We start from the raw sequence: 17491 nt of genomic DNA on the forward strand, positions 1-17491 counted from the left end.
GAGAGGCCCTGAGACTATGTGACAAGATGCTGGATCTCCCCTGATCTGCCACAGCCCTTGCCCTTCCAACTCCAGCCATGACCCCAGGACAACCACATGAGAGGTATGGTGCCAGAGACACCAGCCAAACCATTCCCAAATTCCTGACCCACAGACCCAAGAGATATAAGAAAGCATTGGTGTTGCCTTAAGCCACTGTTTCTAAAATAATTTGTCACTCAGCAACAGAACAATGGAACATTTCAGCTGGTCTCCACCATGCTCCACTGTGCAATAGGGAATAGGGGAAAGATGGAGTGTCTGTTCTTTGGTCAGAGGAGACACATCCCTCAGGGACAGCATGGAGGAGGTGGCTGATTAGTAAGAGAGTAGTATGGGAATCCTCCATGGCAGAAGTTGAGGCTGTAAGCCCTGGCCAGCCAGCCCTCCTTGCCTTGAAGGGCAGGTCTCACTTTTTAGAGGCCTGGTAAGCCGCTTATTGATAGCAATTATTCTCTCCATTGTGCTGAAGAAAAACCTGAGGCTTAGTGCACACCAAGGTCATTGTGCCCACACAGAGTGGAACTTGGATCTGAGCCCTGGGTTTCCCCAACTACAAGCCTAAGTGGCTTTGCCAACACCACGGATGCTCGGGGAAGAGCCCAGTCATGCTGTGCAGACTGCAGCAGTGTGGGAGGAAACAGGGAGGGGTCCTGCATGGGGCAAGCTGAGGCCAACTCACATCAGGGGCCATGCATGGCAAGGTCCCCACCCTGCACAGAGAACTGGACCAGTCCTGTCCAGTAACCTCCACTCCCTCCACAAGCAGGCATGACTATATCCGTCCAGAGACATGCTCCTCCCCATGATCCCCTGCTGCCAGCCTGCCTTGCCCCTGCAGCCCTCCACATCCCTTCTGCAGAAGAATGTCCTCTCCATCAGACGGGGAATAGGTGCACTGGGAAAGATGCCCTGTGCTTGGCAGGTTATCATGAGGATGTGAACCCCAAAGCTTGGATTCTGCAGGCTTCAGGCAGTGTTGGGGGGCATAGCTGTCATTGAGGGCTGCCACAGTGGAAGGTCAGATTCACCCAAAGTTAGAAAGCTCCATGCCTGGAACACACATGGGGTGGGCAGCAATAGTGAATGGGGCAATGAAGAATCTGCAGGTGGTAGCAACAGCCAATTTCCCACAGCCCCAGGTCTGCTGCAGGAACACTTTCCCAGCACAAAAGCCTCCTAAAAAGTGAAAGTTAGGAGATGGTGCTTGGAGGGACAGAAAGGGAACTCAGAAGGTGTTAAGATTCTAAGTTCCTCTAAATGGGGATACAGGAAGTAAAGTGTGAAGCTGTTCAGGCGCCCCCTGCCCACTGAGGCATTCTGATGAGGAGGCAGAGGCAAGCCTGCAGGAGTATCTGGGCCCAGCCAGGAGAGGAGGGTGAACGCCTGGCAGGGGCAGCCTGAAGGTGCTGTAGGCACTGGAGACCTGGAGCTGCTGGATGAGGGAGGCCAGTGGGGCACCAGGCTCTGACAAACCACTACCCTCCAAAGTCACCCCACTGAGTAAACAGAGATGAATCTTCGCCATAAAGAGGGACTCCAACTGATGCCATTACTAATCACTGGCAATAAAACTGCTAAATAAAGAACGGAGACGGAATGATAAATCTACAGGAGGGAGGCCCAACAGAACAATTATGCTTGAGAGGCAAACATGCATTCACAGACATCACTGCTAGCCATGTATTATTAATAAAATAGTCATTGAGCTCAGTCAATAATAAAAGAAGAGGGGACCCCAGCCTCCCCCACCCTAGCGGAGTCTTCCATCAACTCTCAGCCCTAGCACTGAGCACTGACAAGAGCTCCTAGGTATGGGAATGTGCTGCCCTGCCCTACTCATGGGGTCACAGGCAGGACCCTGATGGTTACCACTGCCAAGCACACCAGGTCCAAGTCCTCCTTTCTCAGTTGTAATGACAGCATCCCCCACTACTGTTGCATAACAAATTATCCTGAAACTTAGCAGCTTAAAAGAACAAACACTTATTATCCTGCAGTTTCTCTGGGTGAGAATTCGGCATGGCCTGGCTGGGTATCTCTGGCCTTCAGTGTCTCATGAGGCTGCAGTCAAGCGGTTGACCTGGGCTGCGGTCTCATCCGAAGACTACTGGGGAAGGGCACTCTTTCAAACTCATGCAGATGGGCCTCTGCTCCTCTGGGGCTGTTGGCCTGAGGCCCCCCTCAGTTCCTGCCTCATGATATGGCAGCTGGGGGCCCACCCTCTTCTGAGGGAGCTATCCAAGAAAAAGTGGAAGCACACACCTGGGACAGAAGCTGCCATCATTTTCTACCCTAATCTGGGAAAGTGGCATCCCATAGCTTCTTTTATTCATCAGAAATGAGTTACTAAATCCAGTCCACACTCAAGGGGAAGGGGCTACAGGAATCACTGGGGGACATTTTAGAAGCTGCCTGGCACACCTACTACATATAGAGGTGGGGGGGTGAAAAGACCAGCTGAGAGGCAGGTGGTCCTCAGAGTCAAAGAAGGCAGGCTGGGCACGGTGGCTTACCCTTGTAATCCCAGCACTTTGGGAGGCCAAGGCGGGTGGATCACGAGGTCAGGAGATCGAGACCACGGTCAAACCCCGTCTCTACTAAAACTACAAAAAATTAGCCGCGCGTGATGGCGGGCGCCTGTACTCCCAGCTACTCGGAGAGGCTGAGGCAGGAGAATGGCATGAACCCGGGAGGCGGAGCTTGCAGTGAGCCAAGATTGCGCCACTGCACTCCAGCCTGGGCGACAGAGAGAGACTCCGTCTCAAGAAAAAAAAAAAAAAAAAAGAAGGCATGAGGGAGTGAGGGAGGGATGGAGGGAGGCAGGAGGTTATTCATCAACAAGATGAAATATTTCCTCCCAAGTTGTGTTTGCTTCTCCCCCCTACAACCCTGCAGTAAAAAAGTACCCTAAAAGAACAAAGGAATTTGAGAATTTGTGTGAACCCCACATCTGCTCTTTAATCCCCTCATACACATGGTGACACAGATACCAAAAAAGGGAGTGTGAGGGGGCTCCTTGGAGCATGGCTGGCAGCAGTGCCTGGCTGTTGTGTGTGACCCTCTTCTCTCCTGACACTCCTCTGCCTACAGAGAAATGGGAACCAAGAAGCAGGTGGCCTTTTCAGGACAGGAGACACATGCCCAATGTGGACTGCATTTGGGGTCCCGCCTGTGCTCGGGGCTCTGTCTCTCTTGCCTCACTCAGGGCTCATCCCAGAGCAGCCATCACTCTGCCTGCTTTCTGGGAGGGAGGAGCCCACCAGGAACACTGGTCTTTGACCCAGGCCCAGCACTGGGGAGCCAGCTCTGTACAGACATCTGGAGAAAGAGATCTGGATATTAATGAAAGTGAGAGTGGAGGTACCACTCATTTCCATGAGTCATTGACGGCCACTTGAGATGGAGCTCCAGGAAGCTCACAGAGCCAGGGGTGTAGACAGCCTCTGGGGGCCTAAAGGTGAGCAGAAGTGTCCCAATAGCCTCCTAACTCTGCCCAGGACTTCCTGACTCTCACGCTTTCTCCCACATCTCATTCCTCTACCTACCTGCCCACCTCTGAGTTGGCCAGTGGAGGGCTGGCCTAGAGTCAAGCTTCCCTCCCCATGTTGTGACAGCTGGGGATCCCCCATCAAGACAGGCTGGAAGGCAGAACCCAGCCCCAGTCTTGAGACACCAACAGGATGACCTGCTGCCCCGTCTCCAGCTAGCTTCCAGCATCCCTCCCCACACCCTCCAGCCCCCTCCACTGCAGTGACGGGCAGTGCAGGATTGGCCGGGAAGCAAAGCAGGAGGAAACCACAGCAGGAATATGTGTTCCCTGTCCCTCTCTGGGACTCAGGGCTGAGTGTAGTGGAATGCCTGTCCCCAGGCCAAGACTCCTATCCAGCAGCCCCCGTCCAAGCTATAGGGCCCACTGGCTCAGGGACCCTGCCAGCCCTTATCTGCTTGGGCCCAGGGGTGTAATGGCTCTCCACTGTTGCCAGCTTCACCTACACACCTGAAAACCCTCCCTCCATGAAGCTCTTTGAAACCACCTACAGGAAGGCACCTGCAGGACCCTGACTGGTGGAGATGGGGTGGACTCAGCCCAGAGCTGGGAGCTGGTGGAGACAGGGTGGGAATAAGAATAGGACAGAGACAATGATGAAGGCTCCAGTGGCCATAAGATGAGCTGCCAGGCCCATCTGACAGCTGTGTGGACATGTCCGGCTGCCTCAACAAGCTGAGGTGAGCGTGGAGTCTCCTCCTGGGACCCCACCTGGCTGCTTAGGTCTGGCTTTTTACTGCACAGCTGCCAAGAGGTGCAAACAGGAGTGGCAGCATCCCGCTCCCAGCTCTCTGGGTGAGCGCCCTCTCTCTAGATCAGTCTGGTCACTCACCTGCCTCAGCCAAGTACTCTCAGGACCACAGTTGATGTAATACTTTTTCTTTAAATCAACTCCCTTTTTTATTCCACTAAAATATTCTAAAAGGAAACTTTATCTCAATGTTTTGCTGTACCAGTTTTCTGTTTCTTAATGCATGTCAACATGGATACACATCTACATAAAAACTGTGTTGATGCAGGAACCGTCTAAGTGTTTTTCATACCAGGAATGCAGCACTCCCCACACTCTGCTCCAGCTCTGTGCCAGGGACACCCAGTCTTCTCACAGCCAGGGCATGATCCCTGCAGCCACCTTGGGGCACAGGAAGTGGGGTGCCTGGCTCCTTGTGTTGGCAGTCAGGATTCAAGCTCTCTGTCTTGGAGTGGGCAGGGCTGAGGGGTTCCTCAGCTTGGCAGTCCTGTGAAAGGAGCTTCTAATCCACTGGCAGCACTGCAGACAGCAGCAGGCCCACCTCTCTCCGGCAGGGCAGGGGGGCTCAGGACAGGTTGCCGATCCCTGAAGACCATGCCTTTGCTTTGGGACAAATTCCCAGGAAAGGAGGGAGCCTAGGCATCTGCATCAGATGTATTTTGGCTCTGCTGATCACTAGCCGTTTTGTCTCTAGGTAAGTCACTTAAACCCTTTAAGCCTCTGCTTCTTCCAGATGTAAAGTAAAAAACATAAAATAATGCCAGCCTTATAAATGTATGTGTGTATCAGAAATAATAGGTGAGAAGCCTCTGGCCGAATGCTTGGCACATAGATGGTATCCATAAATAATCTTTATTTTCATAATCAAAGACAAAGTCAGCCCAGCAACCCTTGATATTCCAAAACTTCCTTGGTATTCCAAAACTTCTTTGCAACCCATAGAGTGTAAAGCTCAGACCCCTACTCTGCTTCTCAAGGCCCCTGGCCTCTGGCCTAAGCCTGTGTTCTGGACCTCCCCCACCACACCCTGGCCACCTTTGCTCTTCTCACATGGGACTACATTGACTCTTCACATAAATACATCAATTTTCCCACAGGACGGGTCTCCAAACATTGTACCTGCGCCCCTAAGTCAACTTTCTAGTACCGAAGCTCGACTTCAGAGCATCAGCCTGTGCATGGACACTTTAAGCTAAATAGCGCTTTAGTGTGAACATATTTTTATCAATACCGCAGTGTTGGTGCTATACCAGATTATTGGCCCTTATTATCTTTTTAAAAAGTGGGAAAGGAAACATTAAGTTGCTAACTAAAATTAAAGCAGAAAAAAAATATAAATCATGAGGCACACTGCTACCAACAAGCCACTGCTTTCACTCTGATGTTCACTGGAACAGTCTGGGCACTAGGTGTCCTTCTGTGTAAGGAACAAACCAGGAGAAGAACAGCGGCCAGAGGTCAGGAAGAAGCAGAAAGGAAGTTTCTAGAGGTTAAGTGCATGGATGGAGGGAATAGAGATGCATGGATTGAGAATGAACTGCAAAAGAACATTACAGAAGCAGAAGCCTAGGCCCTGTGTCATTCATCCAAGTGTCCATGGGGGATGAATTGTGAAGCTAAATGTGGGGTATACTTATAATGAAATATTAACCAGTCTTAGAAAGGAGGGAAATTCTTACACCTGCTACATATTTTGGGACTCCCTCCAAAATATGTATTTAAGAAGGAAAAAGCAAAGACCCATCAGTGTATTTGACATGCCAATATTTGTTTGAATGGGAGATATGCTATACGCTGTCTCTGGGTGGATACGAGGAATCTGGTAGCAGAGGACATCTTTAGGGAGAGAGGCCAGAAGAGAGAAGGTCAGCAATGGGGAGAAAACATCCAACATAATTCACCAGGCTTCCTTCTTTTTTTCTTACCATGTGAGTAGGTTGTAGCATACGGATCCAAACGCAAAAAAGATTCATGAGTCCTTATGTTACGTTGTGGCTTCCCACAGACTCCTCTGCCAAGCAGGCTGGCATTGCATCTCCTCTTGACGAATTGTTCCCAAAAGTTGATAAGACATCACCAAAGTCAATTTTGCATTGTCCTACTCAATGCTATACACCTTGAAAGAATCCCCATCAGCAAGGCTTTTTCCACATCAAAAATAATTTCCTCCAACAAGCACATGAAAAGATGCTCAACACCACTAAACCTGAGGAAAATGTAAATCAACACCACAATGAGATGTCATCTCACTCCCATTAGAATGGTCACTGTAAAAAAATAAAAAATAACTGGAATCCTTGTGCATTGTTGGTGGGAATATAAAATGATGCTGCCACTAGGAAAACAGTATGGTGGTCCCTCAAAAAATTAAAAACAGAACTACCATATAATCCAGTAATGTCACTTTGGGGAATAGGAAATATACCAAAAGAACTGAAAGCAGGGTCTCAAAAATGACAATAGCCCAAAGGCAGAAGCAACCCTCGTTTGGTTGCTTATCCATTCATCCAAGTGTCCATTGGGGATGAATTGTGAAGCTAAATGTGGAGTATACTTACAATGGAATATTACCCAGTCTTAGAAAGGAGGGAAATTCTGACACATGCTATAACATGAATGCCTTGAGGACATGATGCTAAGTGAAATATGTAATTGGAAAAAGGCAAATACTGAATGATTCCACTTAGATGAGGTACTTAGAGCAGTCAAACTTATAGAAACAGAAAGTAGAATAGTGGTTGACAAGGGCAAAGGAGAGGAGGGATTGGGGAGTTACCAGAGTTTCAGTTTCACAAGATGAGAAGTTCTGGAGATGAATGTTGTTGATGGTAGCACATCAATGTGAATGAACTTAATGCCACTGAACTCTATACTTGGAAATGGTCAAGATGGTAAATTTTATGTCATGTGTATTTTGCCACAATAAAATATATTTTAATTAAAAATTTTTTTCTGTTTCATAAATGTCACTTTATGCTATCTGACAGAACTAGATTCAAGTGTTTAAAAAGTATTTTAGAAATTATGTTGTGTTGACTGTTTGTGTCCCCACCCCCAACTCACTGGCTTCATATGTTGAAGCCCTAATCCCCCAGTGTGGCTATACATAGAGATGTGACATAAAGGAAGTAATTAAGATTAAATTACATTATAAGGGTGGGGCCCTGATCCAACAAGATTTGTGTCCTTGTAAGAGGAGACACCAGAGAGTTCTCTCTCTCCCCTCCCCTACCCCATGAGGAAAGGTTACTTAAGGACACAGCAAGAAGGCTGCTGTCTGCAAGCCTGGAAGAGAGCCCTCACCAGGAACCAACACTGCTGCCACCATGATCTCAAACTTCAGCCTCCAGAAGTGGGAGAAAATTAATTTCTTTTGTATAAGCCATCTTGTCTGTGGTATTCTGTTATAGCAGCCCAAACTGACTAATACATGTTGTATGTAGTCAATGTTTACTCTCTACAGTTAATGTTTTAAATCACCATGAATAACAATCATGTTTAACACTCTTCTTTAAAAAACATATAGCCCCTGTGTGATCTCATGTATATAACAGTCTCAAAATTTTTTAAAGTATAATGATGGAGGACAGATGAATACTGCCAGGGGTCATAGCTGGGGAGGATATGATTGCAAAAGAGTAGCATGAGAGAGTCTCTTGCAAGTGAAGGAACAGTTCCACATCCTGATGGAAAATGTATATGTAATGACATTTCATGCAATCATTACCTTCCTCCCCCAAAATGAGCATATGTAAAAATTTATGAAATCCAAATAAGGTCTGTAGATTAGTTAATAGTATTGTAGCAATGTCCATTTTCAGTTTTGATCATTGTACTATGGTTATGTCAGTATTCTCTTTGGGAGAAGTTGGGTGAAAAGGACATGAGAACTCTGTACTACTTTTGCAACCTGTAAGTGATTCAAAAATTATTTCAAAATAAAAAGACTTTTAAAATGTATCCACAGTTAAAGTAGCTTTTATCAAAAAGATTAAAGAAAAAAGCTGGTAATGGCATATACATGGAGACAGGAGAACACTTGTACACTGTTGGTGGGAACATAAACTAGTACCACTACCAAGGAAAAGAGTATGGCGTTTCCTCAAGGAAACAAAAATGAAACTACCATATGATCTAGCAGTTTCACTGCTAGGTGTATATCCAAAAGAAAAAACCTCAGTGTATTGAAAAAAGACATCTGTCCTCCCATGTTTATTGCAACACTATTCACAATAGCCAAGATATGAAATCAACCTGAGTATCCATCAACAGATGAATGGATAAAGGAAACATGGTATATATACACAAGGGAATAATATTCAGTCATAAAAAAGAATGAAATTCTGTTGTTTGCAACAACATGGATGGAACTGGGGGACATTATGTTAAGTTAAACATGCCAGGCACAGAAAGATAAATATTGCATATTATCTCATATGTGGGAGCTAAAAAAAAATGATCTCATGGAGATAGAGAGTACAATGAATGTTACCAGAGGCTTAGAAGGGTGGTGAGGATGTGGGGATTAAGCGAGATTAGTTAATGGCTACAACAATATAGTTAGATGGTAGGGGTAAGATCTAGTGATTGGTAGCACAATAGGGTAGCTATCATTGACAATAATTTATTGTATATTTCAAAATAACTTGAAGAATGGATTTGGAATGTTCTCAACACAAAGAAAGAATAGTTGATTTGGGGTGATGGATATTCTTGATTTGATCATTACACATTGTATTTTTGTGTCAAAATATCACATTTACCCTATAAATATGTACCACTATTTCCTGACCCTAAAAAATTAAAAATTAAAACATGTATCCAATAGTTAGAGAATTTGTGATATTCTGTAGCTCCTTGGAGATGGAAGCCACTTTATCATGTGTAAGGTCTTGTTAGACTTCTGTACACAGGACTTTCATATCATCCCAGGTGCACCCCTGGTGAAAACAGGGGCACAACACGTTCAGTGCCCCAGAGTCGCTGAAATTCTGCATCCCTCTCACTTATAGAGGCTTCTCTCTGCCCAGAGGATTCTTCTCCAGTTCCCTCAGTCTGAAGCCGCTCACCATTGTCCAGGACAGCATTGTCTGCTCACCATTGTCCAGGACCCTCCTCTGCAGCAGTAACCTCACTGAGTGCTGGCCACAGTGCCCCTCACTGTCTCATCCCACCTAATCCTCATTGCCCCCATTTTACAGATGAGGAAACTGAGACTTGGAGAGGGCAGGAGACTTGCTTAGGTGGGTGGCGTGGGATCCTGGACTCAAGGCTGGGTCTGATGACACCCCCTCTGGGCTGCCATCGTCCCCCACCACCACCACCACTCAGGCTGCCACCGTTAGGCTGGCCTGTGGCAGCAGGTGTGAGGGAAGCCAATGGGGAGAGGGCACTAATTCAAGTCTGCAGCAGAGCAGCTGTTCTCAGGGTCCCTGTGGCCTGAGGCCATGCTGCTCTTATGTTCCCGGGTAGATAAAGTGCTTCACTTAGGAGAAAGTCTCTCCCGGCTGCAGGGCCATTAGCTCCCTGACTCCTGAAAAAACCATTTGGCCAGTGCTGACAGATGTGGCCATTACACAATCACTTAGCCCCCTCTCGCTGCCCCATCCAGATCTTGGGAGGGGGAGGGGCCTTGAGGCAGGCAAAGCCCTGGGGAGAGTCCACGCGATTCACTTCCTGGCGCTGCCTCCTCTCTGCTCTTAGGTTGCATTTTGCCAGGCCACACTGATGCAGCAGGAGGCAGCTTCAGACAGCGCCGTGTGCTGCCAATGACCTTGTTCTCCTGAGAGTGGTTCAAAAACTTCTTCACATGTATCATTTCCTTGACTCCTCACAATAACCCTCTGTACTTGAAGTTACGATGATTCTTTTCATGATACAGATAAAGAAATGAGGCACAGAGAGGTTAAATGGCCTGCCTACGGTCACATAGCTAGGAATGTCAGGCCTCTGATTCCCAGGCCTGTGATGCTTCCTCTGCCCCAGGCAGCGGTAACCCTGCTGGAGTGTTACCATGTATGGGGAACTCTACCGCTACCTCAGAGGAGGGTCTCCAGGGCCAGGGCTACAGCAAGGGCTGCTCCTCTCTGCTGAGTGGAGGAATGAGGCCACCAGAGACTGCAAGGAACGCCTTGCCCCCTTGGCAGCTGCCAGGCAGCCCTTGACCTGGTGGGCCCCTAGCTTGGGTAATTTCCTCCTACACCACCCCCCTTTGCTCTCTAGACCCTGGCTCAGGGTGGATGAGTGCCCTCTCCCACTCAACCCCCCACCACCGTGTGGCCCAGGCAGGGTTGGCAGCCCTCCAACAGCTGGCAAGCCTCCTCTCCCAACCACAGCAGAGGTCCCAAGATAGGGGTTGCTGTGGCATCTGGGCCACCCAGCTGAGCCAGGCCAGGGCCAGGCAGCCGCAGCTCCAGCGTTGTCTGACAATGCACCCAGCAAGAGGGAGGGGGTGGTGCCCAGGACCTAAGGAGGTGTGCCAAAGAGCAATGGCCCATCCTGAACACAGCCAGGCTCTGACAAGAAGCAGCTTCACCCGGCAGGGGCCCTGTTGTCAGCTAAGAGGCCGGTGAGCAGATGGCAGGCAGCAGCAGTAAGCACAGGCTGGGTTCCCAGGCTGGTCTCCTTGGTCCATCCGGCAGGGTGCAGGACAGGCCCTAGGTGCTTCCAGGGTACCAGGGCAGGAGAGGCCCTAGGCACTTCCGGGGCACCAGCCAATGCTGCTTTCCACCGGGCTGCCTCGCTTTGTCTTGAGGTGGCTCAGAAAGAGGCAGCTAAAAAGCCCATATCTGGGCAGGGGCAGCTGCCTTCTCTAAAATGCTCTTCCTCAGGACTGGGGGATGGATTCTGGTTTATCCAAACCCATTACCGTGACTCCTGTTATGGGACTGAGAGCCAGCGGGGCCGGCTCTGCCAGAACAGCTCAGGCTGGGAGGAATGTTGGGGCCACCGCTCTTGGCCACAAGGACTGCAGGCCCCAAGCACCTGCCAGTCTCGCACTAATTATGTCGTCCCCCTCAGATGGCAGTTGGTGGTGCTGGGGCCAAGGACGTCCAAACTCGGAGGCCAGGGCTTTGTTGTCATTGGGAGTATGATCTGGACACAGGCAGGCAGCTGAGAACGGCTCCAAAGGGACACCTGGTGTTCCACAGCCCTAGGGTCTTTGAGCTTCCTGGGTGCAGCAGGCACACCCTCCATTCCTACAAGTTTGCGGGAGCTGCTGTAGAAGGTATTTGGCCAAGTCTTGATGAGAAAAACAGCCAAATGTGGCATTCTCTGAAGTAGGCTGACGGTGTTCATCAGTGGAGACCAGAATGAAGCTGCATTATCATTTAAAAATAATGAAAGTATAATCCCTTATAGTCCCTGTCTCAGGGAAACCTATCATCCTTTGGTTTAACTTGCCTCAGCAGGGACTGGGTTTTCTACATCTGTGCGCTTCTCTGCCTCTGGTGCCATCCCTGTGGGGGTAATGGGGGTATATGCTGGGTGTCGACTCAGATCCCCAGCCCAGAGACTTAGAACCATGTTCCCTCCCCCGGGCAGGGCAGGGCCAGAGTGGACATGATTGACCACTCCTGATGAGACCAGAGGTGTCTGCCGGCTCAAGTCCCCAAAGGGTGTGGCTGAGGCTGGAAAGTCACAGTGATCCCGGCCTGGCTGGTGGCTGTGAGAGAGCAGAGAGGGCCAAGCTTCGGGGGAAAACGAAGGAGGTTCCTGACAACGCCCTGCTTCTTGGTGCCTGTCTCACTGGGATCCCAGGACTAGAGTCTCAGCCATCCTGAGCTCCATGAGATCACTTGGTATCCTCCTCCTAAAGGTGCTTTTTGACATAAACTGGCTTCAGTGCTTTCCAGTACTTGCCACTAGAAGAGCTCTCTCTAAGACACTCTCCCTGACCCCAGCCTTCATGCCCACCCCTGCCTCTGGGTACCGCAGATTCCCTTCCAAGCTCAAGTGCCTGGGCACACGCCTCCTCCTGAAAATCAACCCTCCTACAGCCCACAGAATTTGCTCAAGAAAGGCAGTGGCAATCCCAACTCCCTCTGGAGGCTCAGGCGCAGCTGAGAGCCATTCCATCGTTTCCTTCTTGAGAAAGTGAGGTTTTCACCTGAAAAAGGTCTTCAAGCCTTTGACATGTGTGAGGCTTGCTGGAACAAGAGCTGGCTTTTATACTGCACTCCATCCATGCCAGGCACCATGTAGCTATCCACTCATTTAATCTCCAAAGAGCCCCGGGAGGCTGGTGCCATTATTCTGTAGATGACTGAAGCACATAGAGGTTAGGTGACTCACCCAGAGTTACACAGCCCTTAGGGCTAGGATTCTGAAGAAGTGAAACATGCTCTTAACCGACTTCAACAAAGCTCTGAATCTATAAAGGTTTCACTTTTTCTGGTGAAGCCAGAAAATTAGGAAGAAAGAGAGTTTCCATTACGTAGACTGGTTGAGTCTCAGGCACCTTCTTGGTGTCCCGTCTTGCTAGAATATCCATCGGAGGGGCCCAGAAGCTCTGGGCACCACTGAGTTCAGGGATTGCTGCTGGGCCTGCTCTCAGACAGGCACACACCTAAGGCCAGGTGCAGATAAAATGGGGGAAGGCTTGCCCCGGCCCCTGCCAGGCCAGACCCAGGGGAGGGAGACACTGAGGTCTGACAGGGCGCTGGGGTGGTTCATTCTCCCCTTCCACAGGCCCATCCAGGACAGAACCCAAAAGACAGTGAGCAAAGTCAAACCTGCTGGGACCAACGGGTCCTCATATGCCTCCGTGGAGCTCCTGGCCTTGAAGACTGAGCCCAGTTGATCTCATCAAGTCATTTATTAACCACTCTCTGTGTGACAGCCAATGAAGCTGAGCTTTCCCTCTTCCTATCAGAACCTATCAACTATGTAGCTTCACAGAAGTTGCCCGACCTTAATGTGCCTCAGTTTCCTTAACTGTGAAATGGGAATAGTAGGACTTACATTGTGGGTTTATCATTGGGATTAAATGTGCTAACCTATGTAAAGTTCCCAGGAAATGAGACAGTGGCAGAGTCAAAGGAAGTTCTTTCTACCCAACTGAGAGATCAGACACCGGGCACCCACTGAGGAATGGAGAAGGAGCCCCCAAGTCCCCCAGGTCCTATGCCAGGGCTGACCGCCCTGACTCCGTGCCATGCCATGGTTGCTCCTCCTCTGGGCAGGCTGTCATGCCCAACAAGGCCAGGCTGCTGCCCCAGTCACAGTCATAACTTAGGGGTTTCTAGGCTCCTTTCCCATAACCTGGAGTGCATTCAGGAATGGACTTCATTTGCCTCAACTAATAAATGAATAATAATAATAATTAGTTAATCAATCAATCCCTGGGGCCCAAGCCTCCTTCCCACACTGAAGCCCAGCTGCCTTTTACAGTCACATGATGAACTTCTGCAGACAGGGCAACCTACGGGGGCCCCAGCGAGAATGATCCTGCAATGCCGTGATTGTCAGTGCCTTGGGGAGGGCTCTGATCTGCACAGGGGTTCTGATCCACTAAAAGGTTCCTGAGCCAAGGCCTCAATGCCCTCCTCCTGGAAGTTTCCAGGTTTCCATTTGCACATTGGCCAAAGTGGAAGATTGAAGAGCGCAGACTCCACCCAGCCCTGCAGCCTCAGGGCTGGGAGGAACAAAGAGAGGACCTGAGCTTTTTCTGTCTTTCTTTTAACTCCTCTAAATTTATTTGGGTATTTAAACAAACAGAAACTACATCATGCATCGTTACTTTTTGCCCTTGTACAACAAAACTAAGTACTCAATATCTCTGCAGAGGTTTGGTGCTCATTTTCTTTCCTTTCTTTCAGTAACATCAGGCAGACTTTTCGATATGATCCAGTTTTGCACAGTCACTAGAGTGTCGCATCATGAATTATTAAATCAGTGCTTCGTGGTAATACATAATTTCTTATCAATTATTCATGCTAATGTGTGTGTAGTTTACTTAATTGTGTTATTGACGATCAAAAGTAATTTCCTGAAAGTCCTCAAGGACACAAAATTTAATCAGCATAACTACTTTTCAGATGCAATGCTGTTAAGTATTCTTAATTTGCTCAACAGTTCACTTATTTATGTACCTTTCTGGAGGAAATACGAGTTTAATCAAACAATTAGATTGAAGAGTTAGTGTGCATAAGGGCTTGAGCTTACATCCTTCAACCAAACATTCGTAATTACAGGGAAACGGAAGCAACTTTGCTGCTTTTTGGCAAATCATTTCATCTTTATACTCAACAAGCAAAATACAGCAGGAAGAAGGATTTGATTTTTTTCTTTAAAGGAGACAGTGTGTTTTATCAAATGCTTCATAGTGATCATAGACGAGGCATGATACACTCAGGAGTATTATTTGGGGGTCATGGAGTGGGGGAAGGTAAAAAGGGGACAGGAAATGTGAAAGTAGAACATTTTGATGATAATAACTGAAACCAAAATAACCATCATGAAGGCAATAACTATCCGCATGGAAACACCTTCAGCAAAAGCCACCAAAGACTGCAACCTTTCAGGTGCCGGGCACCCCTGCCAGAAAGCAGCAGAGCTTATGCTATTGCACGTTCCCCTTGGGTCTCCTCCAGGTCACCATCCTCACCAGAGAAAACAGCCACACTAGACCAAAACAGAAATCTCTGTGAAATTTGGCCCTTTGGAATTAATGCTCTCCACACCATGAGAAAGCTGCCTTCCCCATGATCCATATCTGCACATATGCAGTTCCTATCTCCTTTCCTACTTTTTTTCCCCCAGTAAAAAACCACCAGCACCGAAGAGCCCCCTCTACGTGCCAGGCATGTGGGGAAAGGTAGTTCATCTGTATGCATAATTACTTCAGAGGCATTCCTGAAGGGCTTCTTCCCTCTCCAAGGGCCCTCAGGCCCTCCTGGACCAGAGAGCTACTTTTCAGTTGCTTAACTTCCCACCAATCCACAAGTCTATTTGGGAGAGAGGAAGGGCTTGCAGGTGAGTGCTTCAGGTACAGGGGCCACACTAGTTCCACACCCACAGTGTCAAGACAGCAGCCCCCAGTTCATGGAGCAGGTGGCCTGGGTGATTATCCCAGCCCCCTGGCCAGATGTGCCACTGAGATCTCCTGGGTCAGAGCCACCGTGGTCCTCTGGGACAGGCTGTGTCCTGTTGGCCCCTCCCTACCCTACATCTTCTCACTTTGTAATGAAGCCCACAACCAATATTCTCCAACAAGAGAAAAGGCATTACTGCTCATCTTGGTCCAGGGGAGCAAGAGTCACTTGGGGTTCCACCAGTTCCCCAGTTCTTAAAGCAGGACAGGCCCTTTTCTTTTCATGAAACTTCAGCCCATGCCACAGTTCCTGGGGTTGACAAGACCTTCAAAGGCAGCCCAGGGAGGAAATAGGAAGGGAGACGGATGAGGAATCTACCTCCCTCCGAGACTCTGGGCCTGGATGGAAATCCAAGGGAGGCTCCTCACAGAGAGGGCTCTGCTGCCACCAAGTGCCATCGGGATCTGCTGCCAAAGAAGCCAGGACAACACTGCCGCACTGGTGGGACTCCAGAGGGACCCTCCAGGTGCCAAGGGAGCTGTGGGTCTCACTTGCCCGTCCTGGGTCCATGCAGAGGCCCTGGGGCCGCTGGCTTCTCCTTGCTATTTGGAGAGTTTTCTGTAGGGGCTGAGGCTGGGAGAAGCAGGGGCGGGGGAGGGCAGGCCAGGCAGGGCACTGTGGACCCTCATACACTCTTCTCTGCCTCGCTCTGTTCCTTGGTGGGAGAGGTCTTGTCCTGGCTGCCATCTGGGGGTGCTGGCTTGGCGACAGGGCCAGGGCTGCTGCTGGTGGAAGGCAGGAGGTTGGCCGACTGCAGGACGGCTTCTGAATGCTCGCGGGCCTTCATGCGCAGGGCGGCCACGCTGGCCGTGCGGTTACTCTGGCAGCCATAGGTGGGAAGGAAGGAGAGTCCCATGGGGTCTGGGACGCAGCAAGAGCACAATGGGCCCCCTGGAAAAACGAAAAACAACAAGCTCCCATCACTGTCTACTTTCTGCCTCTCAGGGCTGGGTGACAGGAAACGATCTGAGTTCTGAAGGACAGAAAGATTGATTCCCTCTGGTGCCAGATACTAAAGGGAGAAGGACAAGTGCTCAGAACCTCAAAGACACACAAATAAGGGACCTACTTAATCGTTCAAAGGATTGTCAGAGCATCAGGGACACCTGGCCAGTCCTGGCTCCCTTGCCAAGCAGCTGTGTGGCCTTAGGCCAATATCTTGGCTTCTCTGAGCCTCAGTCTCTACTTCTGTAAAATGGAGTAATACCTACATCGCAGGATTATAAGGAGGGTCCCATTAAGTCATTCCACACTCCCAAACCGTGTCAAGGCACCCCTAAGAACTCACTGGGGCACTGCGGGGATACCTTGAATGGAGGGAAACCGAGCCACACGTGTCAGGTGCCGGGCAAGCTGCTGGCTGCAGGCAGTTCCCGGCTTAACCACGAGATCCTGCTGCATTCCTGTCAAGAATGTTATCGCTTTGTGAAGCTGGATTTTGTAAGCACCACACAAAATTCCACATTGGAATATAAAATGTGTGTGGCGGAGTCTAATAGGATTCCAAGATTAGAGAAGCCGTACAAAGCTTATAAGGCACATAAGCCCCTTAGAAAGGAATAGCGGCTATTTAAAAATGAAAGCAGTCAGGTGCAGTGGCTCACACCTATAATCCCAACAGTTTGGGAGTCTGAGGTAGGAGGATCGCTTGAGCCCAAGAGTTCAAGACCAGCACGGGCAACATAGTGAGACCCTATCGCTACAAAGTAAAAATAAAAATAAATTAACCAGGCATCATGGTATGTGCCGATAGTCCTAGCTACTTGGAAGGCTGAGGCAGGAAGATCGCTTGAGCCCAGGAGTTCAAGGGTGCAGTGAGCCATGATTGCATCACTGCACTCCAGCCTGGGCAACAGAGCAAGTCCCTGTCTCTAAAAAAGAATAGCATTAAAAAGAAAAAGAAAAGAAAAACATTATTTTTCTTTCAATTTATGAGTATTATTTTTCAAATGGCTACTAAGTTGTCAGGACATATTTAGTGAGCTGCTTGGACCTAATCATGGAATGAACAGAACTGTTCACTGTTAGATATTGCTTATGTCCCAGGGGTGTCAT

The 17491-nt window shown here is 49.1% G+C and overlaps 1 protein-coding gene across 1 annotated transcript in view; it reads right to left on the reverse strand.

The window, feature by feature from the left end:
- Positions 1–14015: 14015 nt before the first annotated feature.
- DRGX (dorsal root ganglia homeobox) overlaps positions 14016–17491 on the reverse strand; it is a 29970-nt gene continuing 26494 nt past the window's right edge. Inside the window, exon 7 of the mRNA XM_012503595.2 lies at positions 14016–16327. Within this exon, the coding sequence (XP_012359049.1) occupies positions 16062–16327 (266 nt within the window). The 3' untranslated portion in view covers positions 14016–16061. The remainder of the gene's footprint in view (positions 16328–17491) is intronic.

The sequence above is a fragment of the Nomascus leucogenys genome, chromosome 18, assembly GCF_006542625.1.
Source record: "Nomascus leucogenys isolate Asia chromosome 18, Asia_NLE_v1, whole genome shotgun sequence".
Classification (NCBI taxonomy): Eukaryota; Metazoa; Chordata; class Mammalia; order Primates; family Hylobatidae; genus Nomascus; species Nomascus leucogenys.